Source organism: Scyliorhinus torazame, chromosome 2, assembly GCF_047496885.1.
Source record: "Scyliorhinus torazame isolate Kashiwa2021f chromosome 2, sScyTor2.1, whole genome shotgun sequence".
NCBI classification, from domain to species: domain Eukaryota; kingdom Metazoa; phylum Chordata; class Chondrichthyes; order Carcharhiniformes; family Scyliorhinidae; genus Scyliorhinus; species Scyliorhinus torazame.
This window is the reverse complement of record NC_092708.1, coordinates 147,251,257-147,278,879: the sequence shown is the minus strand read 5'-3', so window position 1 is coordinate 147,278,879 and position 27,623 is coordinate 147,251,257. Positions and strand designations below refer to the sequence as shown.

General features: G+C 44.8%; 1 protein-coding gene across 1 annotated transcript in view; it reads right to left on the bottom strand.

Annotated features, from left to right (window-relative positions):
* Positions 1-27,623, bottom strand: part of LOC140406814 (uncharacterized) — a 249,663-nt gene that overhangs the window by 146,394 nt on the left and 75,646 nt on the right. Inside the window, exons 3-6 of the mRNA XM_072494717.1 lie at positions 19,800-19,835; positions 5,175-5,258; positions 5,012-5,056; positions 17-70 (exon numbers count right to left, since the gene is read on the bottom strand). Coding sequence (XP_072350818.1) covers positions 17-70; positions 5,012-5,056; positions 5,175-5,258; positions 19,800-19,835 — 219 coding nt within the window. The remainder of the gene's footprint in view (positions 1-16; positions 71-5,011; positions 5,057-5,174; positions 5,259-19,799; positions 19,836-27,623) is intronic.

Here is a 27,623-nt window from a genome sequence, read left to right as displayed (position 1 = left end):
TTGTTAAAATACTCACTGTGGAGCCAGGTTGTCCAGTCTCACCAATTGAACCAGGATAACCATGAGGACCCTAGGAGCAAGCAAAATTGATATGTATTACAAATACATGAAAGATTCATATTTTTTCTGAATAAAAGTATGTTTACAATGCAGCTAAAGGCTTGAAATTATTTTCTTGAATAATTAGATCCATGCACTTAAGCAATGCTGACTTGGGATATACTTTAATGATTTTTATAGACAAAAACAACAACATTTTGATCAAACAACATCATGTTGTCATCTAAAAATCACTGTGCGCATTTTCAAGCAGAAAATGTATAGCTGTATACTGTAGCCTACTTTAAATTAATAAGACTGTTGCAAAATATTTAACAGTCATTTGAAAATTTGTTCCATAACTGATAATGTATAATGACCACACGCATTACAATAACTAGTAAATTTGTTGCTGCAATATAAAGTCTCTTGGGTATTCGACTTGGAACTTTGGCTCATGGGGATGCATAGTTTTGTTTTCGGAATTGGGTGAGGATTCAAGTAAAACCCCAGTGAGAATAAACAACTCAGTGATCATGTAATAATTATTAAAGAATATTTATTAAATTAAATAAATTACAAATACACATGAACAGGACTACAATATACTAAGACAATTAAGCTTCTGAACCACTAAACAAACACAGTTTATACAGAACATATCCCCGATTCCAAATTATATCTACAATGCCTAAACTCCTTAAGACTTCCCCTTTCCCCAAACAACATCCAAATCAAATAGATCTTTGAGTCAAAACTAACTTATAGTTCCCACACAATACAGGAGTGATAATCAAGTCTGGGAAACATCTTATCCTGGTCTAGTGAAGATATTTAAACTGCCTTTATGAGGGTTTCTGCACTGCCTTGGCTGTTAGCATTTAAACTTGCCTCTGGGCTGTTAGGTATAAAGCTGACCTCTGGGTTGTTAGTTGTAAAACTGGCCTGCCTGTTTCTGAAGGTGTTGGCAATTATACCTTTTCTCCTCTTTAATTCTGCTTTCTGTGTTTTGGGATCTCTATCTCCATCAAATTCCTTGACTCTAGACATTAGCATGTGTATACTTCCACTTCCTACACATTAGCATGTGTATACTACCCTAATATGCGATACACCTGATTTTATCTAGATGCTTACTAATCTCGTTACAGGGAAAGGTGCCTCTCATCCGGTCTTTTGAATACTGGCTACTGCTGTCACTAGGCAGATTTCCACCTGCTGCTTGACAGATTGCATCTGATTATGTCTTGTTAACTTCATGTTACTGTTGTTACTGGGCAAATCCATGACATGTCCGTCTTTTTGTAAAATGAAATGTCTTAATAAAAGACGCTTCATTTCTCAACCCTTATTTAATTAATTTGATCTTATTAAATATTACAAAAATCAAGAGCATGCATTAACATAGAATATACCCCAGAGAATTTAGACTCACTGTTCAAAAAGTCTCTTTTATACTTGGGATATAACATCCACAATGACGAATTCTCTCTCGGCCACATGAACATTTAAAAAAATTAAATGGTTGCAATAGCCAACTCCATTGGAATAACTGGGTGTTCCGATCATGACATTTCCCCAAATATTTCAAAGGATTGTGGTCCATATATATGATTGTTTCCGCTGGGTTGTTGTCAACATAAATCTCAAAATGTTGCAATGCCAGTACCAGGCTTAACGTCTCTTTCTCAATGGGAGAACACTACTGCCAATGCCGGTTAAATTTCCTTATATCGGCTCCTCAAGACAAGTTTGCTTCTTGCAATAACATGACTTGTACACCAATGTCACTAGCATCCACCACCAATTTAAACGGCTTGTTGTAACTGTGTGCTGCTAATTCCGGGTTTGTTCTCAACATGGTTTTTAAATGGTTGAATGTCATTTGACAGTCCTCCGTCCAGTTAAAGTACCTGTTCTTTAAGAACTCTGTGAGTGGTGCTACCACACTGCTAAAGATTGGCATGAACTTACAATTGAATCCGCCTGTATTTTCGGAACGTGTAGTGTCATTTGACTATGTCCCCTATGTGTTCCAGATATCAAATATAGGCCCTAGAAAATTGGCTTTTCGTTAGGTTCACCATGAGATTGGCTTCATCTAAGTTGTCAAAAAATTCCTTCAGGTGGCGTAGCTCCTCTTCCCAACTCTGGCTGAACACCGCTAAGTCATCAAGGTATACGGCACAGTGACTCAATCCTCGGACCACTCTGGTCATGAGCCTCTGAAAAGTTGCAGGGCATTCTTCATCCTGAACGGCATAACTTTAAATTGATAAACCCTTTGGGGTGTCATAAAGGGGAGATCTCCATTATCCTCTCAGACAAAGGAACTTGCCAACAGCCCTTTAGCAAGACTATTTTGGTGATGAATATCTTCCATCCAACACTTTTGATGCAGTCTTCCAAACATTGAAGAGGAAACAAATCCCTCTTGGCTGCAGCATTCACCTACCTGTAGTCCAAGCACAGTCTTTGGGTTCCATTTGGTTCAGGCACCATGACAATAGGGGAGCTCCAATCACTAGAATCAATTCAAGAATGTCATTCTTGAGCATATACTCAATTTCCTTCTGTGCCTGCTGTTATGTGTCAGAGTAGCACCATTGGTTGGTGCAATGTCAAATGTTATGCAATGGCGCCATCAGGGCACTTTGCAGGCTTTTGTGGAGTTCACCAATGTACCCTGTTCGAGCAGCATCTTGTAAACAAACATCTTTCACGATGTTCTCATAGAATTTACAGTGCAGTCTGGGCGATTGTGTCAACTGTTAATGCAAGTGAAAGGGTTTTCAAAAATAAGACAAGCTGTCAGACAACTGTGAATTACTAGTGGCTTACTTCAAATGGAGGATCAAAGATTTCGGTACACTTACCGTTGTAGTGGGTGGAACTGCAGAGGCCACATGACGATACATTGAAAACGGCTGTGGGAATGATAACCTCTGGGGCTGCCAACTCTGCAACCTACTGCCCAGGAATTGATAGTGGGGCACAGAAACAGCTAGTCTGCTTGTGACCTGCGAATTGTCTGCTTTAAACAGCGAGAAAATAGACGGTAGGGAAGACAGCCTGAAGGCTGAGTAGTACAGATCAGGGAGCTGCAATCCAAATATGGCGGGAAGAAAAGGTGCCATGGATGTATTTGACAAGGAGGAGGAGACATGGAGATTTTGTGAGGAAAGGTTCCAGTCATTCCTTAAAGATAATCAGACACCAGCAGACCTGCAAACTACGATCTTTCTCAGCTCACTTGGGAGGAAAACATTGATGTTAGCACAGAATTTAGTACACCCAGCTAAACCTGGAGACAGGTCATCTGATGAGTTAATGACTATCTTGCAAGAACACTTCTCTTCCCAACCACTATTAACAGCTGAAAGATTCCGCTGTTACCATTGTGCACAGGGGAAAGGGGAAAACATTTCACAATTTGCGGCATCACAGTGAAAGCTAGCAAAGTACTGCGAATTTGGCCAGACTTTGGACGACATATTTTGTGACCGATTAGTTTGTGGCCTCAGGAATGAAGCCATCAAAAATAAATTGTTAACAGATGGTGAATTAACCTTAAATCTACAATAGAGATCACAAAGCCTTTGGAACTTGATGCGGGAGCAGCTTCGCTGATTGGAGTTCGAGATAAAGTCCACAAGATGGAGTCTGTGAGAAGCAGGCCCACCAAGAACCTACCATATGACCGCTGCAATTAGGTGCGCACCTACATCCTGGGATTCCAAGAAAAGCAAGTTTTGTGGGCCCCAGGGCGAGGAGGCTTTGGGAAGTGAATAATGGGGGATTAGGGTGTCAGGGGAGAGGCTGGTTGTGGGAGGTGGTCAGCGGGAGTGAGGGGTGGGAAGAAGGTCCAGAGTTGCAGATCTTAAGGGGACTGCCTGAAGTTAAAAGGGAGCTTCTGATGGAAGCAAGCCCCCCCCCCCGTCATTCTCATCCGAGCTCAATTATTTTGGGGCTTCCCTCATTCCGGGAACTACTCTCACCAACCGAGGCTGGGCTGGTAATGGTCCTTAATTGGTCAATAATTGGCCACTTAAGGGCCTCAATTGGGGCAAGGGCGGACGGCCCATTTGAGGTCTTGCACTCCCCAGTGTAAAATTTCTGAGAGACCCCCGGCAGGCTAAACCCAACGGGATGTTTATTCATCTTATTTCACACTCACCTTCCACCTAAAACCAATCAACAGTAAAATTCAGGCCCGCGTGTCTTATTTGCGATTTTGAATCACACATTGAAACAACAGGTTTTAATGTTTGATAAATCACACAGAATGTATTCATACCTCCACATAGTGAAACACGCAGTAACATGTGTTAGTTATTAATACTGTGTATAGAGACAGCACCAGCTTGCTTCTGAACAGTGACATTTGTTGCCAAAGTCTGGATTGTAAATCATAAAACTATATGTTCTTAATTTAACATTTATGATGATATAGTATGGTGTAGTTAATCTCCTGCATGTTAAATAATGAATTTTACAATTGTGGTAAGCACTTGCTAATGCCTCTTTTAGAAGGGGAAGAGGCCTGCATTCTGAAAAAGGATGATTGTTTCACTCTAATTAAATATTTCTGAATTTAATTCCAATTGAAGCACTGATTCTAAGCCTGTGTAAGAGCTTCAGTTTCCTGCACTGTCACAGGTTGAGAAATTAAGTGTTGGTTATCGTTTTCACTGCTAACGGTTTACTGAAACACAGTAAATATACATTTTTGAATAAATCAAAATGAATTTTGCCTCTATTTAGCAGCGTGCATCATTTGGCTTCCATTGACATGGCCAGCCTGATTGTTACATGTGGAACAATAGCCATTCTAGATATAGCTGGGCAATAGCTTGCAATTATTTTTAAACTATTCATTTTATCCACAAAGACATTCTTAAGTTATCATAACTCCCTCGTTGAGATAACACGCAAACATGAAAATAAAAACAATTAGCAAATGGATACTTACGGGTCGTCCAATTGGGCCAGGTGGACCTCTAGGTCCTGGAGGACCCTGGAACATAATAGTTATAAATCGGAGTTATTTCAAAATTAAAGCAATTTCATTTTTGTAGTTTGTTTTTATTCATGCTTAGTTCATATGATGTAAACACCAAAACAAATCATGATACCTGAATAATGTCTGGTTGAGGACGAGGTCCATAATATCCATCCTTGCCACTCCACCCTACTTGAACACCAAAATCAACAGAATTCTAGAAAGAAGAATAAAATTGAATGTTTTTTAGATCCCAAACTTCAAACCTTATCTCAGCAAACAGAAATAAATTAAATAAGATTTGATATCACTCATTAACAGGATCGTTTTGTCTAATAGTTTAGCTTTTGGGGGAGTAACATCATGGACATTAATTTCACAAGCTCTTATTGCTCATCAACAGAAATGTATGACCAGAACTCTCATCATGTTGACGTTTTGATATACGTTTATCATTGCAGCTAAAAGAAAGTAAAAGTTCTCTGGAAATAGAGCTCTCTGATTCTTTTGTAGTTATTATTTTTTTTATAAATTTAGAGTACCAATTATTTTTTTCCAATTAAGGGGCAATTTAGCATGGCTAATCCACCTAGCCTGCACATCTTTGGGTTGTGAGGGTGAAATCCATGCAGACAAGAGGACAATGTGCAAACTCCACACGGACAGTGACCCAGGGCCGGGATTCGAACCTGGCTCCTCAGCGCCGTAAGCTGCAGTGCTAACCACTGCACCACAGTGCTGCCATTTCTTTTGTAGTGATAATGAAACCTAGACGAGGTAAAAAGATCCACAGGTTTGAAAGCAGCATAATGCAAAACAGGTTATCATCGCATTCAAGTAATATATATTACAAAACATTGGCCGGAATACCCAGTTGTTGGGATCCTCTTTTCCTACGGGCATCACACCCCTGCCAGCGGGTTTAATAGCGGTGTGGGACGGTTTCAATGGGAAATCCCATTGACAAGCGGCGGGAGGATAGAATCCCGCTGCCAGCGCACGGCGTGCTGCTGAGAAACACGCACCTGGGGAACCGGAGAATCCCGCCCATTATTAAATGAATCCGCTATTCAAACATCAATACAAATCTCAAATCTGATTACAGTTGGGAAAAGATGTTCTGAATCTGAAGAATGCAGAGGCCATAAGAAATAAAGCAGCTCTCAAAGCATTATCCATTGATTTCTTTGAGGTGACCGATCTTAGAAGAATCCAATAGATAGAAATAGAGTAAAAGGGAAGGCATTTCTCCAAGGTAAAAACAAAGCATTTATTCCAATTTTACACAGCTGCTTGATGACACCACACTAAGTAAACTTGATGCAGGTTGAACAACTTCAAAATGAGAAAATATTCAGAAACGTTTTACAAACATCGTGGAATGTTGGACCCTAACTTTAAAAACCTGTGAAGGATGTATGTTGAGCTGTAAGAAATTAATGCATTTCAGTGAAAGAAAAATGAATAGAACTATACCAGCTTGGTTCAGTTAGATGCATTCTTGCGACTCTAACAAAGGGTTTGCAGGTTTAAAACTCGTAATAGATTTGAGCACATGATTTAGATTGGCATGTTACTGTACTATATAGGGAATGTAATAAGGCATAATGTTTGCCTATTTAGGCAAGTGTGAAAAGGGCCAAATGAGTCTCATTGAAGAGCAGGTATCCTGATCAACATTCGTCCCTCAACCAACACACTTGAAAAACCATCTGCTAGTCATTTATTAACTTGTCCACATAGCTGTCCATTGGTTATGGAGGCAGTGATTTTGCGTGGTGGATTTGGTGTGGATGCAAATGGCGACGGGGGCACAAATCCTGGGTGAGCCGAAAAACGAGATTCTCCCCAATGAGACCTCACGTATTAATTGTCCCCTCTCCCCCACCAATGACATAATGGGCATCCTGCCATTGAAATACATTTTAATGATATTCGTAAGCTTTCCCACTATATGGTCCCTCTTCTTTGGGATTTCCCCCCTTGCCAACATAATGTCACGTCAACAAGGTTCATAACAGGTCTGGAACGAGCTGAACCAGGCGACAGGAACATGGGGGGGGAGGGAAGTACTCTGAGTACTCTGACAGTGCCTGGGCACTTCCCATTGGCACTGCCACTGAGTACTTTCCCCTGCACTGCCCTCTGGGACTAGGGAGAAGTGCCAAGGGCAGTTCCGGCGGCAGTGTTGGGGTGGCTTCCTTTGGGGAGGTCCATGAGGGGGGGGGGGGTGCTGATTCATTGTTTTCTGTGGGGTCAGGTGTGTCCCGTGTACGTCGGCGGGGGGAGGGGGGTTCCCCATGTGTGCAGAAGGAAGGTTCCCTGTGTATGTGGGAGGGGATCCCTGTGCACATGGGGAGACCCTTTGTTTTCATTTTTAGTTCTGTTATGTGTGGATGCCCTTTAAAAATGGCAACTGACCTCTGGAATGCTGACATTGCTGACGGGTCTCTTTCAGAGTCTGGCCCACCAATGTGACGGCGCGGAACTTTCTGTAGCATTTTTTCACAAAGTGTTGGAAATATGTTGAGAAAAGCCGGCAGTGTAGCTCGTGATTTTCACACCACTTTCCTCGCCTGAGACAACACTTTGGGAAAAATGGAAAATTCCGCCCGGAATGTTTTGGTTTCCCCTGTCAAAGGTGGCAATACAAATGATTCCTTCACTCCAAGTCTTCCTCTTTATGCCTTCAGATATTATAAATTTAGCGAATAAAGTATGTTGGTTCAATTCACTTCTTTGTGGTTACTATTTTCACAGTAAGTTATTTTGCAACCATTTCATTTGATAAGTACCCCACACTGGACCCACGGGGATGGTTCGATTAGGCTCTCCATGAGTCTCGTGGAGCACAAGCTTCCCCGCTGAGGGGCAGAGCTCTTTTATCAGCGGGAGAGGAAATCAGAGTATTTAAACCTGGCTCGAGTGTGAACCGGTCGGGTAGGTCCACCCTGGACCTAGGTACATACTCTTTTCATGTCTCTGTCAGTAAACTTTTCCTTCCCAGCGCTTCCCATGTGGCTGCTCCTGTGAACTCAATGCTGGTGAAGAGGTTTAAGTGGAGCTGCAGATGAACCAATTTTCGTTGTACTCGGCCAACTCTCCACAGACCTCTGGAGGACGGTTTGTCCGCCGTTACGATGCCACATTTTGGGAAGCTAGATGCATTAGATGTAGATATAGAAGATTGGTCCCAATATAGCCAACACCATTGTTGGGGATGAGCACCAGACTGTGATCCTCTTGATGGCCTGTGGGATGCCCACTTTTAGTGTGTTTAAGAGCCTGACATACTCTGTCAGTCCAGATTAGAGATCATTCTCAGATCTGGAAGCCCTCGTGGCGGATCATCACAACCCCGAACCGTCAGTCATCGTCCAGCGTTAACACTGGCCAAGAACACCCCTGGATAGTCCATAACAGAATCCTTTACGCCTTCAGGAAACCTGCAGAATTCTGCGAATATGGTAACCCCTCCCTTTTGGAGGAACCTGCACAACCCCACGTCACCCATTATGTGAATGTGTAGAATATAATTGCACAGATCCTATGGATTCAAAGATATATTTGCAATATTTCATGTTCGACCTGGAAGCATGTTTGCACGTAGTTATGTTAGAGAAGCCAAAGCGGTTAATGTGTTTATTTCCACATTTGAAAAAGATCGAGATACTTACCTTAAAAACAATTAATTTGTCTTAGAAGTACAGATAAAGGTGATTAATGGGCTTTGAAGAATGACGGTTCCGAAGCCGCAGTGGATATGTGATACCAAGTAAGGTAATAAATTCAGAATAAAGGTAATATGTGCAACATCAGGCCAAATCTGAGAGCTGTGCAAGGTATATCTTTGAAATATTGAGAGGAAAATTTCAAAAAATTTCCTCAGGAGATAAGTTGGTCAGAATCCAAGAACTGACAGTATAAGGTCTATGGAATGAACCAACTGAATATATTTCTCTTGTCACAAACTTTCACATTCTTATACACATAATAATCTAGCCTGAAACCAATGGAGCATTGTGATTTACATTAACTCTTTTCATTTCACATATGATTCATCAGTGGAAATCAAATATACATATGCAGTTGTCTGTATACTGTGATGATTCTGATTTATTTTATTGTGTGAATTGTTAGGTCAATAAACCTCATTGGGCAGATTTGAGGATTGTGGTACACTATGTCTGATCGAAGGGATAGACGTCATGAACACGCATTGCTACCCTTCCAGTTGGACACTGTGAAAGCAGTGTGAACAGATAGTACAAGAAGTCAATGCCAGGAATCTGGCCCTGAGGACCTGGATGCAGGGCTGGAAGAAACAACACACAAGTGGTCATGATCAGTGACGACATCTTCAAATGTCTTGTTCTACCAGCTGCATCACTGACCTCACATATACTGGTGCTCAGGACACCACACCCCAATGGCTCACTCATCTGCAATCTCTAGCAATCAGGACTCATGTCTGACTTTGAAATGCTCCACCTCACCCTCACATACTTACCACGACTGGAAACTTCACACTGACACCTTACAGCTTCCACCTACGTCTAGCTATTTAGCTATGATAGGTACTTCATCCAATCAAATTACGAGATGCTCACTACGATGGCCAGAATTCTCCGGTCGTTGGGATTCTGTTTTCCTGCAGGCTCCACACCCCGTCCGCCGGTTTCCCGGTGGCATAGAGTGGCTTCAATGGGAATTCCCATTGACAAGCGGCAGGAAGATAGAAGCCCGCTGTCAGCGAATGGCCTGCCGCCAAAAAACACATGGCAGGGAGACCGGGGAATCCAGCCTGATATTCCTCTCACTTGCAAGACATGTGGGCCTTCTTGGAGGACACAATGTGACCAACATCTCTGAGACCATCCAGGATAGCAGTTGTTGGTATGTCCTTGCCTTGTGCACCTTCCTCAAAACCTACTTATCCCTCATCTTATGATTCAGTATGAAATCAATCTGGAATTAAAAGTCTGGTTCAGTAATGTTGTTCAGGGAAGGAAATCTACCGTCCTTACCCGGTCTGGCCTAATGTGACTCCAGACCCACAGTAATGTGGTTGACTCTTAATTGCCCCCCACCGAAATGGTCGAACAAGCTACTGAGTTCAAGGGGAATTAAGGATGGGCGAGAAATGCTGGTCCAGCCAGCAACACCCACATCTCAAGAACAAATAAAAAAAATACAAGCTGCAGATTATGTAACCATATCTCTTTGTTTTCCACCACCGTGCTCCCCTCACCCCAATCCTCACCTTGTGTATTTATGCTTTCAGATTCTCAAGAACTGCTGCCCAGCTAGACAGAGCTCTCTGGAATATGAACCTGCAGTCCTCTCACAGGATGCCAGCATTCGTCCTCTCACCACTCTCACTTTGCCAGTGCCCCTGATATTTCTTATCATCCAGCTGGCCCAGAATGCTTTCCCCCACACTAAGATGGTGCAGTCCAAAACAGCGTCCTCAAAGGGTGCTCAAGGGCATTCTTCAAGGCCACCTGAAGTCTCCCCACTGAAAGTTAGCAGCCACAGGAGGAGCACTTACATTGGAGCACAGCATGAAAAGTTGAGTTATGTATGGATTACTTGAAGAGTTGTTCATACTTTAGTAACATTGGCTCCAAGAACCAAGACCACAGATGTCTGAGATTTCCTGGCAGCCACAAAAGCTGCCATAGCAGTGACATAGGCCCTATGATATTCACCACAAAGTCGTGTTGATGGAGCTGGCCGCTTATTCTATGACAAACAGCTGGTCTCCATGCTCTGCTAAAGCCTAACACAAGTTAGCGCTGGACTCTTCCATGCTATGAGCCATTACAAACTCACTGGCATTTCCTGGTATCTGCCCATCAGCCTGATCCTTCAAGTATACATCCGAGTCCTCTCTGCTGGAATTATGTCTGCATCCTCACCATTCAATGACATGGTAACAATAGCATCCATTTTGCCAGCCCCAGCTTTTGTCAATTATGTCCCATGATTCATCATGTTAAGTATCCTTATCGAGCTATCTTTTAAAGTATGCATGATGCAGTCTCTGAGCTGGTGTTTGTTAAGGTCAAATTGAATGATGGTATATGTCTCGGGTCGGCCTCCTTCATCTTCTGATGGGGCAGAGGGGATTCCACATTTTTCCCGCTAGAAAAATGTAAGAGTGAGTCAAGTGTTAACTTTGCATATAAAGTGAGAGCAGGTGACTAAGTGGTTGAGAGAGCACATGAAGGGGAAAGAGAACAATGGTGTGAAGAAACTCTGTGCAATGTCTCCTCCAGAATTGCTAGTCACCATGGCAAAAAAAGCATATTTTCTTTGATGGGAGAAGATGCTCCGATGGACTCAGCCTCCAGTAGTCAAAGCCTAATATCTAATAGTTTGTATGACCTAATTTAACAAAAATGAAGTGTGTGTGTCACTGACACCTTTCTAAGGTATACAGAGAATGAGTCTGAATTGTTTATATACATTGTATCAGGCGGGAAGTTTGGGAAGTTGAGGGTTGAAATAGTGATCAGAGTATGCGATGGAGAGTGTGTGACTATGAGGAGAATGAAAGATGAAGGGCTGGATTCTCCATCCCGCCGCTCCAGATTTCTGGTTCAGCACGCCGGTGGGATGCTCGTTTCGCCGGCTGATCAATGAGGTTTGCCATTGTGGGGCAGCCCCTCGCTGTCGGGAAACCCCCCAGGCTGCCGGCAAAATGGAGAATCCCGATGGTGGAGAATTCAACCCGTAGTGTTGTGGTTCAGTTATTGTAGGTGTGCAAGAGGAAACGGGGAAGGGAGCAGTATGAATAATCAAACTGGAGACACTGAAAGGTTGCGTAGAAAGTAAGGGTGCAGTGTTTTTACTTAGAGAACCTGGATAAAGTCATTGAACATATTTTGGTATTATGATCAAGTCCTAGGAGCTCGGCTCTGAATATTTATTCTCCCCACAGGTTGAGTTGTAACCAGGAGGGATGTCTGCCTATGGGGGAAAGAGAATTGCAGGGGTGGCATGGTAGCACAGTGGTCACCACTGTTGCCTCACGGCACCAGGGACCCAGGTTCAATTCCGGCTTTGGGTGATTGTCTGTGTGGAGTTTGCGTGTTCTTCCCGTGTCTGTGTGGGTTTCCTCTGGTTTTCTCCCACAGTCCAAAGATATGCAGGTTAGGTGGATTGACCATGATTAATGGGCCTCGGTATAATGCTCTTTCGGAGGGTTTGGTTCAGACATGATGGGCTGAATGGCCTCCTTCTGCACTTCAGGCATTCTATGGTCTAATCTCACTACCCCTGCCCACCATCTGGACCAATGTCTCCACGGCAGGATTGCACAACCTAGGTGCACTCTTTCAACATTTTTACATACATGTTACTTCCCTGACGCCTGCCGAAAGAGAATGATTTTCCCTCTGTGCATTAAGTATGGTGGCAGACGGGGAAAACAGTGTTGGGGGGTAGCCTGAGAGGGGAAGGAGGGTGAGAGGTCTCTGGTCCGTGAGAGGACAGTGCCCCCAGTCAGAAGGGGCCTTGGGTTGGAGGCAACCCCCCCTCCCCCCCGCTTTCTTCCTTCCTGCGATTGGGGACAAGAACTTTCTCTATTTCCCACCTTCAGTCATTAGGCGCCTGCCAGCCTGAAAATTGAGGCTGAGTGGGGAAATTCCCTTAAGTAGGCATTAAGTGGCCACTGAAGGGCCTTAATAGAGGCAAGGGTGCATTTCCCATCCGAAGCCCTGCTCACTGTAAAATCACATCCGGTTTGGGATGGACAGGATCGACCAGGCGATTTCAAGCTCCACACCTGCCTCAAAACTTGCCAGGGGAGTGTAATTTTTTTTTTTATTCGTTCATGGGATGTGGGTGTTGCAGGCTGTGCCAACATTTATTGCAATCCCAAATTGCCCTTGAGGAAGCAGTTAAGAATCAGCCACACTGACGTGGATCTGGAGTCACATATAGGCCAGACCAGGTGAGGACAACAGATTTCCTTCCCTAAAGGACATTTGTGAACCAGATGGGATTTTATGGCAATCAACAAGGGTTTCCTGGTCATCGATAGACTTTTGACTCTGCAGTGGCAGTATTTGAACCTGTGTCCCCAGAGCATTACTGTGGGTCTCTGGTTTACTCGTCCAGTGACAATACCACTACGCCACCGCCTCGCCGATTCAGGCACTAATTTAGACATAATTTAAAATGCTGGTGCAGTTTTTATGTGCACTAGATGGGTTCCATACTAACCAAAAATATCCACTTTGGAAGTGTGTTTTTCGAACAAAGTGAAAGAACTTGGAACAGTTTAAAAGCATATTGCCCGTGACAAATTGAAAAGTATGGCTAGACAATGGATGTTAGAATTTTGACTGAAAGCCAGGAAACAAGAAATTCAAAAACTAGTGGCCAACAATCTTGAAATTGAATTGGAATAAATAGAGGTAAGTGTAGAACCAGAAACAGACACACTTTAACAGAAATACAGTTGGATCGGAAGAGGCCAGAGCTCAAATTCCAGGAGAGAGTAAAGGAAGAAAGGGATTTGAAAAAAAAAGAAGAGAGGCAGGAACAGAGGGAAGAAAGAACATTTTAACTAAAACATCTGTAAAGTAGGGGTACTCTCCCTGGACCCAGAGGGAAAGTACTGATAGGGAGATCCCTGCCCCCAAAGCAGTGCCAAGTGCGGAGATATTTAAATTTGCTCAAGAAATCTCAGAGATGGTCCAAAGGTTATCCGGAGTGCTGATGAATTTGCGCCTGACGCTTGTAGACAGAAATTCCGAATCCTGAGAAAGCATACCGAGCAAACTTACACTGAGTTTGAGAGGGTCCAGTAACTTGCTTCGACTGCTGGATGGGGGCACTTAAATTAGAGAGCACCTTTGAAAGGCTCAGAGAAGTAATTCTCCTTGAAGAATTGAAAAACGTACGCCACACATCTCTACATGGGGTACCAGAAGGATTTAAAAGCGAGACGGAGCAGGCGGTGGCTGATAGAACCATAGAAATGATACAGCACAGAAGGGTGCCATTCAACCCATCTTGACCATGCTGATCCCAAAACACCCAGGTGCTCTTTCTAATCCCACCTTCCTGCACAGGCCCCATAGCCCTGTAGTTACTTAAAATGTAGATCCAGATACTTTTGAATATAGTTTCGGGTCTCTGCCTCCACCAACTGCTCGGGCAGCAAATTTTAGATATACGCCACCATCTGCAATAGAATGTCTTCCCTCATGTCCCATCTAATCCTCCTGCCACAGAGCTTGAATCTATGACTCCTGCTTTTTGAACTCTCTGCCAAGAGAAACAGGTGTATTTTGTCTATTCTATCTCTACCCCTCACAATTTTCTATACATTACCACATTCACCATATTACCCTTTATCCACAGGGTTTTACTTGACTATGATCTTGATGATTATGATCTTGTCCACAAGACATTACCTCAAGGGAAACCCCTTTTACATCACTTGAACAAGCCCCAGAATGATAGAAGGTAAGAGGATGAAAGGAAGGCAAACAACCAGGGGTGAGAAGGGGAAGCTGGCAATGCAAAGGGCCTCCTCCATGGACCAAAAGAGATGTTGCTGAGAATAGGAGAGTTGCCTAGAAGCCTATGTTCTCTCATCACAACAAGATAGGACACCGTTTTGCTGATTGCTAGAAAGTATGGGGAAAGCCTGCAGGATTTGGTGAGATACACCAAGAGGAGTCCTGGCCAAGGGCTCAGGAGACAAAAGTATGGCTCTGGCTCTGGCAATAAGTCATGACAAAAACACCACTGTGGGTGGTGGTGAGGTGAACAAGATCCCTGAGAGTTACTGGGATTTCTTGTCTAACGGAGAAGTGAGACCGTACACCTCAAGTGCGGCAGGTAAATGTATAGTTGGGATACAGGGATTATCCAATCTCTTTTGGTAGGAAAGACAAAGACCACTTCACCAGTGAGTTCATCGAATGTCAAGGTTTTAGTGAACAGTATAGGGGGAAAGTATATATCCAGACCTTTTGTATTGGGTGGACCTGGAGGGGAACCTAGGGCGGGATTCTCTGATCCTGAGGCTAAGTGTTGACGCCGTCATAAACGCCGTCGTGTTGCACATTTGGTGCTGTTGAGAAAGGTGGAAACCTTTCACAGAGGTGAGGATCATAGAATCCCTACAATGCAGAAGGAGGCCGTTCTGTGTGTCCCGCCTCTTCTCCACAGCATCCAGCAATACCTTGAACTCTGCGTCCGCAAACGTCTGGGCTGGTCTCCAGCATGCCACCTTCTTGGCTGGAATGACAGTGTGTGGGGCGTGGAGTGCTTATATGCACCTGCAGCTCATGTGCCATTCCCAATTTCAGCGAATCACACGCCGACATGCGTTGGAACTGCCCGCGTTCCACGTGGCGCGAGAGCTGGCCTAATAGCATGTCCTGAATGGCTCTGGCAGTCATTTCCCCATCGGAACTGTGGATCACTTCTCCATTCAGTCCCGGCATCAGCACTTAGTCTCTCAAATGGAGAATCCCGCCCCAGATCTTTTTTTTAAAAATGGACAGTGTTACACCTAACCCAGGGGTAGGACAAAGAGAGGAGTCAGTTAACTTACTCAATGCTGGATGTTCCAGATGGGGCAGGTGGGCCAGGGATACCATTGTTTCCAGGGTGACCAGATAGATCCTAACGGAAAACAACAGTTCACACCTCCTAACCTGGTTATACCCATGTGACGAATGTACGAATTTCAGATATATTGGGCGGAATTCTCTGAAACTGGGGCTATGTCCCCACGGCCTGTGAGAAAATGGGCGCGAATCACTCTTGACTTTTCTGGAGAAAGTCCAGTGATTCTCCATTTTGAAGGGGGCTTGCAGGGCCCCGGAGTAGTCCACGCAGCTCCGGCTGCCGATAAGAGACCCTGAACTTTCGGCCGCGGGTCCGCACATGCACGCGGCGGTCCCGCACATGGCGGACCCACACAGCAAGCTGGCCCCGACAATGTAGGCCCCCCCCCAGATCGCGCTCGCCCACCGATTGGTGGCCCCCGATCGCGAGCCGAGCCGTCCTGGAGGACCCCCCCCCCGGTGACGGATCCCCCCGCGCCCCACCAGGACGGCCGCGGACTGGGTCTGGAACCGCCACTCCGAGTGCCCACCGGGTGGAACCATGAGTGAACCATGCCGGCGGGAACTCGGCCAGCTGGCGGTGGAGAATCGCCGCGGGGCCTCTTTCAATGGCCCCCGACCAACGCTGCGTCAACCACGCGCGGTCCGCGGAGAATCACGGACCCAATCGCGGGTCTGATGCCTCATTCTCCGCCCCCGCACCGAGCACGATCTTGGCGTGGAGGATCGGAGAATCCCGCCCATTGTATTACAAGTAGTTGATGCAGTAAGGGTTAAAAACCAGTGATGGTATGTGACTGCTGCAGTCATGTTTTTAAAATTCCTGGTTTGAAAGACAACTAGGATATCTGGAGATAGAGGTGCAAATAAAACATCAGAAACCTTTGAGTTAATGGACTTTTGTACATATTGAGAGGGTTCCTTGGGGATAGTTGGAGACATCAGCACAGTGAGATGATGTAGTTAATGGAAGGAACCGGAGGCTGAAGCAGTTTCTGCAGTTTGAGTTCAGTAGAGATTTGACTGGGGACAGACCAGAAGCAGCTGGTCTCAAGGTAGTGAGTTAAAGATCAGCCTGTGAACAGGATAGAACAGCAGTTTCTGGAAAGGTTGGCAGTTTAACCACTAGTTTGACTCAGTTAAGAATCTGTGGCTGGTTCCTGGAGGATCACTCTTTCTCAAATTGATTTCCAATGCATCAAGTATTCCTGAGTCTATTCACTGTATTTAAATGTGGATTTTAGCCTGAGATGGGTGTTTGAGTGGAGATAAAGATAGCAGTTAAGGGTTATTGTGACATTGTATTGTTAAGCATTGTTTAACAAGTAATTGAAAGCTATTTGTATTTATTATGTAAAAGTCATTAATACAGTGGCAGTAATAAAGTTTGTTTTAATATGCCATATCCCTGCTTGTGGGGATCTCTCTTGGAACAAAGTATCCTTTCTTCACAGTCTTACAAAATAAAATAAAATATTGGAGTCTCTGTACAGTATCCTAGCAACTGGTGGGGTCTGGTCCAGGATTGTAATACCTACCTGAAAAGATTAATTTATAATGAATATTTTTGACCATCTGATCAATGAGTTATACTTGAAGATGCATTGGGATGGTTAATTTACTGAATGCTGGGTGTTCCAGGTGGTCCTGGTGGGTCAGGTGGGCCAGGGGTACCATTGTTTTCAGGGTGACCAGTTGGATCCCAACAGAAAACATCTTTTGTCAAAGATTTCAAACTGAAATTCTACCTGCAATGCTCAGATGCACATTTCTCCTTTGCAAATTGCAACAAGATTGCATAAAATGAATTAAATAGTCTGACTCAATTCCTGAATCCAAAGAGAAAATGTTGGAAAGTCTCATCAGGTCTGGCAGTAGGGAGAGAAAAGAGCTAACGTTTCGAGTCCAGGTGACCCTTTGTCAAAGCCTTTTTTTCAATTCTTGGATGGATGGGCTCATAGTATTGATTTTTAAAAATAAATTGAGAGTATCCAATTCATTCTTTTTCCAATCCACCTAGCTTGCACATCTTTTGGGTTGTGGGGGCTAAACCCATGCAAACACGGGGAGAATATGCTAACTTCTCACAGACAGTGACCCAGAGCCGGAATCGAACCTGGGACCTCGGCGCCGAGAGGCCGCATTGCTAGCTCACTGCGCCACCGTGCTGCCCATAGTATTGATTTAATGGAAGTGTTTTCTTTTCAGGATCATAACAAGTCAATCCTTTAAGGAAATATGGAAACCCTTTTTGTGCAATGGTTAGAACCCACAATTATGGATGGCACGGTTGCACAATGGTTAGCACTGTTGCTTCACAGCGCCAGGGACCAGGGTTCAATTCCTGGCTTGGGTCACTGTCTGCTCGCAGTCTGCACGTTCTCCCCTTGTCTGCGTGGGTTTCCCCCCACAAGTCCCAAAAGATGTGCTTGTTAGGTGATTTGGACATTCTGAATTCTCCCTCAGTGTACCCAAACAGGTGCCGTAGTGTAGCGACTAGGGGCTTTTCACAGTGAGTTCATTGCAGTGTTAATGTAAGCCTACTTGTGACACCAATGAAGATCATTATTATTATAAAGAGATGATTTGACAAGATTTGTATTGATGAATTTATTAAGCATTGTGTTGAAATTGATAGGTTTTATAAGGTGCATTGTTAGAAAAGTATATTAGTTAAATTTCTAACACCTGTAATAAAAAATACCAATATTAGCCAGTTAGCACCTGAAGACTTTACCAGCTATTTTGGAAAGAATATGATTGTTTGATATTGAGATCAGCAATCAAGTTTGCTAAATTGCCACAGTGATAACATCGTTTGGTGGTTCAAAGCTACAGGAATGACACAAACATTAGTGAATTTGTTTAGGCAATATATTAGCTTGAAGTTACAGACATGATAATAAACTTCTAAACATGGTGTTACACAATTAGGATTACATTATTAATTTACTTTTCTTCGTTCAAATATGGACAAAAGATCTGAATGCCAGAGGTGGGGTGAGAGTGACTGCCCTTGACATAAAGGCAGCATTTGACCAAGTATTGCATCAAAGAACCCCGCTAAACTGGAGTCAATGGGAATCAGGTAAAAACTCTCCGCTGGTTACAGTCATACCTGGCACAAAGGAAGATGGTTGTGGTGGTTGGAGGTCAATCCTCTCAGCTCCAGGACATCACTGCAGGAGTTCTGCAGGTTAGTGTCCCAGGCCCAAACATCTTCAGCTGCTTCATCAATGACCTCCCTTCCATCGTAAAATCAGAAGTGGGGATGACTACACAATGTTCAGCACTATTTGCGACTCTTCAAATAATGAAGCAGTCTGTGTCCAAATGCAGCAAGGCTTGGAGAATATCCAGGCTTGGGCTGACAAGTGGCAAGCTACATTTACGCCACACAGGTGCCAGGCATTGGCCATTTCCTACCAGAGGGGATCTAACCACCGCCCGTGACACTCAATGGCATTACCATAGCTGAATCCCCTACAATCAACATCCTGGCGGTTACCATTGATCAGAAATTGAACTGGACTAGCCACATTAATACTATGGCTACGAGGGCAGGTCAAAAGCTGGGAACCCTACAGCGAGTAACTCATCTCCTGACTCCCCAAAGTCTGTCCACCATCTACAAGGCGCAAGTCAGGAATGCAATGGAATACTCCCTACAAAGCAGCCCACTTGATTGCACCTCCTTCCACAAACATTCAAACCCTCCACCAATGACGAACAATGGCAGCCTTGTGCAACATCTACAAGATGCACTGCAAAGTTCCTTAGACAACACCTTCCAACACCTAAAAGGTCAAGAGCAGCAGATACCTGGGAACCCCACCACCTGGAGGTTCCCCTCCAAGTCACTCTCCAGCCTGACTTGGAAATATACCGCCGTTTCTTCACTGTTGCTGGGGCAACTTCCTGGAACTCCCTCCCTAACAACACAGTGGGTGTACCTGCATCTCAGGGAATGCAGAATTCAAGAAGGCAATTCACCACCACCTTCTGAAGGGCAACGAAGGATGAGCAATAAATGATGGCCTAACTAGCGAAGTGCACATCCCGTTAATGAATTTTTAAAAAATAACTTAAATATTCAAAATTTAAATATGAAGTAAATCAAAAGCTGTTTAATTATTTTGTATCAAAAGGCTTACACTTACTGGATTCCGTTTAGGTCCTTGGGTTGTATCATGATTCTGTAATGAGATAAATGCATATTTTACCATCAAAAAATAATGGGGAATTGCAAGAAAGGTACCACAACAATCTTGGAAGATTTTAATCTTCATATAGATTGGACAAATAAAATAGGCAAGAGTACCCTGGAGGATGATTTTGTAAAATGCATTTGGGACAGTTTCTTAGAGTATAACATTCTGGAACCAATAAGCTAATTGACTATTTTATGCCCAGTAATGTGTAATGAGACAAAATTAATAAAAGATTCCATTGTGCAGGATTCTCTTGGTAAGAGTGATCATCGCATGGTAAAATTTCACATTCAGTTTGAGGATCTGAAACATATATCTAAACCTTAAATAAAGGCAAGTAAACGGGCAGGAAGACAGAGTTGGCTAAAGTGATAGGGAAAAATAGGTTAAATCTGAAGACAGAACAGAAGCAGTGGCAGACATTTAAGGAAATATATCTTAACCCGCAACAGAAAATGTATTCCACTGAGAAAGAAAGACTGCATGGAATGATGCAGCATACATGGCTAACCAAGGAAGGTAAGCTTTCTATAGATATGTCAGGAATAAACGAATGACTAGGGTAAGGGTAGGGCCAGTCAAGGACAGTAGTGGGAAGTTGTGCTTGGAGTCCGAGGAGATAGGAGAGGTGCTAAATGAATATTTTTCGTCAGCATTCACACAGGAAAAAGACAATGTTGTTGAGGAGAATTCTGAGATTCAGGGTACTAGACAAGAAGGGCTTGAGGTTCAGAAGGAGGAGGTGTTAGCAGTTCTGGAAAGTGTGAAAATAGATAGGTCCCCTGGGCCGGATGGGATTTATCCCAGGATTCTCTGGGAAGCTAGGGAGGAGATTGCTGAGCCTTTGGCTTTGATCTTTAAGTCACCTTTGTCTACAGGAATAGTGCCAGAAGACTGGAGGACAGCAAATGTTGTCCCCTTGTTCAAGAAGGGGAGTAGAGACATCCCAGGTAACTATAGACCAGTGAGCCTTACTTCTGTTGTGGGCAAAATCTTGGAAAGATTTATAAGAGATAGGATGTATAATCATTTGGAATGGAATAATTTGATTAGAGATAGTCAACACGGTTTTGTGAAGGGTAGGTCGTGCCTCACAAACCTTATTGAGTTCTTTGAGAAGGTGACCAAACAGGTGGATGAGGGTAAAGCAGTAGATGTGATGTATATGGATTTCAGTAAAGCGTTTGATAATGTTCCCCACGGTAGGCTACTGCAGAAAATACAGAGGCATGGGATTCAGGGTGATTTAGCAGTTTGGATCAGAAATTGGCTAGCTGGAAGAAGACAAAGGGTGGTGGTTGATGGGAAATGTTCAGACTGGAGTCCAGTTACTAGTGGTGTACCACAAGGATCTGTTTTGGGGCCACTGCTGTTTGTCATTTTTATAAATGACCTGGAGGAGGGCGTAGAAGGATGGGTGAGTAAATGTCCAGATGACACTAAAGTCGGTGGAGTTGTGGACAGGGCGGAATGACTTTACAAGTTACAGAGGGACATAGATAAGCTGCAGCGATGGGCTGAGAGGTGGCAAATGGAGTTTAATGCAGAAAAGTGTGAGGTGATTCATTTTGGAAGGAATAACAGGAAGACAGAGTACTGGGCTAATGGTAAGATTCTTGGCAGTGTGGATGAGCAGAGAGATCTCGGTGTCCATGTACATAGGTCCCTGAAAGTTGCCACCCAGGTTGGGAGGGTTGTTGAGAAGGCATACGGTGTGTTAGCTTTTATTGGTAGAGGGATTGGGTTTCGGAGCCATGAAGTCATGTTGCAGCTGTACAAAACTCTGGTGCGGCCGCATTTGGAGTATTGCGTGCAATTCTGGTCGCCGCATTATAGGAAGGATGTGGAAGCATTGGAAAGGGTGCAGAGGAGATTTACCAGTATGTTGCCTGGTATGGAGGGATGATCTTGTGAGGAAAGGCTGAGGGACTTGTGGCTGTTTTTGTTAGAGAGAAGAATGTTAAGAGGTGACTTAATTGAGGCATACAAGATGATCAGAGGATTGGATAGGGTGGACAGTGAGAGCCTTTTTCCTCGGATGGTTATGTCTAGCATGAGGGGACATAGCTTTTAATTGAGGGGAGATAGATATAAGACAGATGTCAGAGGTCGGTTCTTTACTCAGAGAGTAGTAAGGGCGTGGAATGCCCTGCCTGCAATAGTAGTGGACTTGCCAACACTAAGGGCATTCAAATGGTCATTGGATATACATATGGACGATAAGGGAATAGTGTAGATGGGCTTTAGAGTGGTTTCACAGGTCGGCGCAACATCGAGGGCTAAAGGGCCTGTACTGCGCTGTAATGTTCTATGTTCTATGCAATTAAATTGAAAAAAATGTATAATGCTGCAAAATTAGTGGTAGGCTATACGATGTTGAACATTTTAGAAACCAACAAAAGATAACTAAAAAAAAGCTTCTCAAGGTTTATTAAATGGAGACTGTGGAATTTTGAGGAACAAGGAAGTGACAGACATTTTGAATACATATTTTCAACCCATTTTTACTGGAGAGGACATAAAGATCATCCCAAGAAAAGCAGGAGACAAAAAGGAGAGAGGAGCTTAAAACCATCACAGTCGCTGGTCAAACAATACTGGCAAAACTAAATGGGCAAAAAGTTACAAAGTCCCTTGGACCTGTTGGCCTGAATCTGAGGGCTGAAAGGAAGTAGATGCAGAGATAATCTTCCAAAAATAGGTTCTGGAAAGGACTCAAGCAGAAAATGTAACACCAAGAAAGGAAACTGTCAACCAGTATGTCTATCATGTGCAAATGGGAAAATACTAGAATCCATGGTGTATGAAGTAGCAGCCGAACATCCAGAAACTCAGGCTGTGTCAACGTAGAGCATAATATGACAGGTTTGCAGGCTAAGGGCCTGTAAGTACTCCCGGTTGGCTGTCCTCTCACCTTCCTACATATTCTCATGTACTTAATGATCTGTTGAGCTGCTCGCAGAAAAATACTTTTCACTGTACCTCGGTACACGTGACAATAAACAAATCCAATCCAATCCTTGATGCATTTTATGTGGGGCAGACAAAGTCTAGACTGGTCCATCTGCCCTTGCCTTAATTGTGCCCTTAGGAAGCTCACACTTGCATTGATAATTTGAAGGTTAAGAGGAATATTGGCAGACTAGTGGGTGAAAATTAATTGTGATTAATGTAGGAATTTTAGATATATTGTATTATATGTACTTGCTGCACTTAGGGTTAAATGTCTGAGTTAGTATGTGACTACTGTAGTAGTGTTTTTAAAAATCCTGGCTTGCAAGATTACTATTTTCTTTGGAGCCAGAGTTGCAATTAACGCATCGTAACAGTTAGGGCGAATGGATTTTTGTTGACGTTAAGAGGGTCCCCTGCGGAGTAGTTAATTAGAGACATTGGGCACAATTTAGCAGACTTCAAACTACGTCCGCTGTCAGGTGGAATTAGCGGGGTGTTTGTCAGGCAGCTGCAGCGCAGAGAAAGACCCAGCTATTCAATGGCATGGCACTTTGCTGTTTTTTTCGGCGCCAGGAATTTTCTCTCTGCTGAGACCACACCTAGAAATGATTTCCAGTTGATGAGCTGATCTTGGCAGCAGGAACAACTGCTCCCAGGTCGGGGTGCTATTTTGACCGGCTGCTCTGATCTTTCCCCCGCACTTTCAGGCCTCCCCCCTCCCCCTTTCTGGCCGCCTCCACCCAGCCCCCAACTTTGGAGAGGCACTGAGGAGCCTCCCATCACGAGTGCAAGGCTCACCCTGGCCTGAACCCTGGCAATGCCAACCTGGCACTCGGGCATCCTTGTACCCTGGCAGTGCCCCTGGCACCCTGACATTGCCACTCATGCACTCTGCCAGGTGCCAGGAGAGTGCCAGGTACCACCCTGCCCTGGCCAAAGAGATCCCACAGGTGCCGTTACAACTGGTCCACATTTATGTGGGCCAGTATTGAATGGGAGTCTGGCAAGATATCCCAGGCGCACCAGTCGACTCCTGGATAAATCCAGCAACTGGGTATTTAAATGAGCCATCAGGCTTATTTAAATATTAAGATCTGGATCTCGCCCAGATTAGGGGCTCTCAAGCGATACACCCATTGCGCCCGGCGCAGGTCGCAGAATCACACCCATTGTGTTCAGCTTAGCAAGATGATATAGCTAATGCGAGGAGCAAAAGGTTGAAGCAGTCAGGTGTTGAGGATCAGGGTTTTGGTTTGTGGCAGGAAGGCAAGCTGAGAAGTTTCTGAAGAAATACAGCCAGAAATTCTGCATTGTTCTGACAGGGTTCAGGTCTACTTTTTCAAACAGTTTCAAAAGACATCTCTGTACAGAAAGTATTCCTGAGTGCTAATTGTATTTAAAAGTGGATAGGGATCTGAGATGGTTTTGTTGTTTGAATGGAAATAAAGGGAGCAGTTAAGGTTACTGTGTCACTGCATTGATTAGCATTGTTTAAGGGGTAATTGCAAGTTATTTTCTTGCGTGATGTTAAAGATATTTTAGTACTGTGTTAGAAATAAAGTTTGTTTTAATATACCATATCTCTATTTTCGTGAAATCACTCCTGGAGTGAGGTATCATTTCCTGACAGTCTTACAAATTAAGAAGGGGAGAGAAATTGTTATGGTTAATCCCTGCACTCATCCAGCATATCTTTGGGGAAAGAGCCATAGGAGGCTTGGAAAAATGACATAAACTTCACAAAGCCTTGTTATGCCATTTTTCTGGGATCCCTGCAGCTCTTCATTCAAGTTATGGTCGACACTTGAGGGAAAATTCATCCTCCAAAACTAATTTTTTTTCATAATCTTTATTGTCACAAGTAGGCTTACATTAACACTGCAATGAAGTTACTGTGAAAAGCCTCTGGTTGCCACAGTACGGCGCCTGTTCGAGTACACAAAGAGAGAATTCAGAATGTCCAATTCGCCTAACAGCACGTCTTTCGGGACTTGTAAGGGGAAACCCACCCAGACAGAGGGAGAACGTGCAGACTCCGCACGGACAGTGACCCAAGCTGCGAATCGAACCTGGGACCCTGGCGCTGTGAAGCAACAGTGCTACCCACTGTGCTACAGTGCTACCCACTGTGCTACAGTGCTGCCCATATTTCATTTACCTCAAACAATAATGGGCTTTCTTAAACTACTAGAAGTATTTAAATTAATATTAAAGCTTTATGCTGATCACTTCAGTTTTCCAACCCAGCTTTCTGAGGTGCAAAAGTCAAAAAATTAAATTAAATTCAGCGAGGGATATTCTGATTACCTTTTGCCAATGTGTGTTCGCCAAAAGATCATTGCCTTGAATACATTCATGTTGAGTGCATGAGGATGGGTGCCGGGTGTTGTGGGGAGTTGACGTAGGTATTCATCCATCGGAACAGTGAGAATGGAAGCGTCCCACTATTGGATCCATGCCCTGACTTGCATAGACCCAGTGAGTTGCCAAGAGAAACCTGTAGTGGCAGCACAGTGGTTAGCACTGGTGCCTCACAGTGCTAGGGACCCAAGTTCAATTCTGACCTTGGGTGACTTTCTGTGTGGAGTTTGCATGTTCTCCCCATGGCTGCATGCGCTTCTTCCGGGTGCTCTGCTTTCTTCGCACAGTCCAAAGATGTGCAGGTTACGTGGATTGGCCATAATAAATTCCCCTTAGTGTCCAAAAGGTTATCTGGAGTTATGGAGATAGGGCATGGGTGTGGGCCTAGGTAAGGTGCTCTTTTAGAGGGTCGGTGCAAATTCAATGGGACAAATGGAGTTCTGCACTGTAGGGATTGTATGATTATTCCTGATGAGCCAAGAATGAAGATTGGACAGCTGCTGGCAAAGGAATATTGCAGCGGAGAACAGGCATTGGACACTTCATTTGCAAATGCAAAGTATTTTAGGTATGGGCTATACATACCTAATGTATATACTGTACCTACAATGGCTACAGTTGCATGGCCTTTATCAATATAGTCGGACAGCATGGTCGGCACGGGCTTGGAGGGCCGAAGGGCCTGTTCCTGTGCTGTACATTTCTTTGTTCTTTGTTCTTTGTTAATATGGGCAGTTTTTTTATCAGCATACACTTCCTGCCTGCCCAATTGGAAGCTCAGTAGGTCACTTGGTACCTAAGGAACATGTCCTGTCCGTCAAAGTCTTTGGCCTACATTATTGGCTTTTATACTTGTAGCGCACAAAGACTCCGAGAGACGAATAGAGTGAAGTCGATGAGGCTTTATTAAGCGTGTCTGTTCCCCCGCAGTTCAGTAGTAGACTGGCCTGTGGGGGAGGACTCCTGCTTCTTATACTCCGCCTTCAGGGCGGAGCTAGAGGTCAACGGCCAACCAGGACCCGGGATCTGTCAGCCAATGACATTAGGGCTTCCAGTCCCACATGACCCCTAATGCATACTACCACATTCACCCCTTGTTAAAAATGAACCCGGCGGGGTGATGCTTCGCATGGTGGTAAGGGTTTACAAGGCTGGTCCTGGGAGGAAAACATTCACATGTCAATACAGTATGTACAAGTTTGTTCTGTTTCGAACTATTTACAGTAATTGTCAGGAGAAAAAAAGGCAAAATGTTCTCGTGAAAAGTCCACATATTGTGTTAGATCGACGCCACGAGTCGGTCGGGTGGTCTGGTCGTCCGTGTCGATCGCCTCGGCCCCGGTGGTGGTGGTGGTGCTTGTTCCGGTGTTGTCGTCTCCGGGAGCCTTACGGTTTCAGCTTGGGCTTCATTCCTGGTTGGGCCTGGGAGGAGGACTGATCCTCCTGGGAAGGGGGCGGTCGCGGGGTGCGGCGGTGGCAGGAAGGGGGGGGTTGGGTGATTGGTGTCGGGGTGTGTGTGTGTTGCCGGCGGGCGCCAGATCTCTCAGGGAGACCGTGTCCTGTCGGCCGTCGGGGTACTCCACGTAGGCGTACTGCTGGTTCGCGTGGAGGAGGTGAACCCTTTCGACCAACGGGTCCGACTTGTGCGCCCGCACATGCTTTCGGAGCAAGATGGGTCCTGGGGCCGCCAGCCAGGTCGGCAGCCTCGTTCCAGAGGAGGACTTCCTGGGGAAGACAAGGAGGCGCTCATGGGGCGTTTGGTTAGTGCTAGTACACAGTAGCGACCGGATGGAGTGGAGGGCATCCGGGAGGACCTCCTGCCACCGTGAAACTGGGAGGTCCCTGGACCGTAGGGCCAGTAGGACGGTCTTCCAGACCGTGCCGTTCTCCCTCTCTACTTGCCCGTTCCCCCGGGGGTTGTAGCTGGTCGTCCTGCTCAAGGCTATACCGTTGCTGAGCAGGAACTGGTGCAGCTCATCACTCATGAAGGAGGACCCCCTGTCGCTGTGGACGTATGCGGGGCAACCGAACAGTGTGAATATGGTATTCAGGGCTTTAATGACTGTGGCCGCGGTCATGTCAGAACAGGGGATGGCGAATGGGAAGCGGGAGTACTCGTCCACCACATTAAGGAAGTATATGTTGCGGTCGGTGGAGGGGAGGGGCCCTTTGAAATCCAGACTAAGGCGTTCAAAGGGGCGGGAAGCCTTAATCAGGTGCGCACCACCCGGCCTGAAAAAATGCGGTTTGCACTCTGCGCAGATGTGGCAGTTCCTTGTGACTGTACGGACCTCCTCTAAAGAGTATGGGAGGTTGCGGGACTTGATAAAGTGGTAAAACCGAGTGACCCCCGGGTGGCAGAGGTCCTCGTGGAGGGTTTGGAGGCGGTTAATTTGTGCGTTGGCACATGTGCCGCGGGATAGGGCATCGGACAGCTCGTTCAGCTTTCCGGGACGA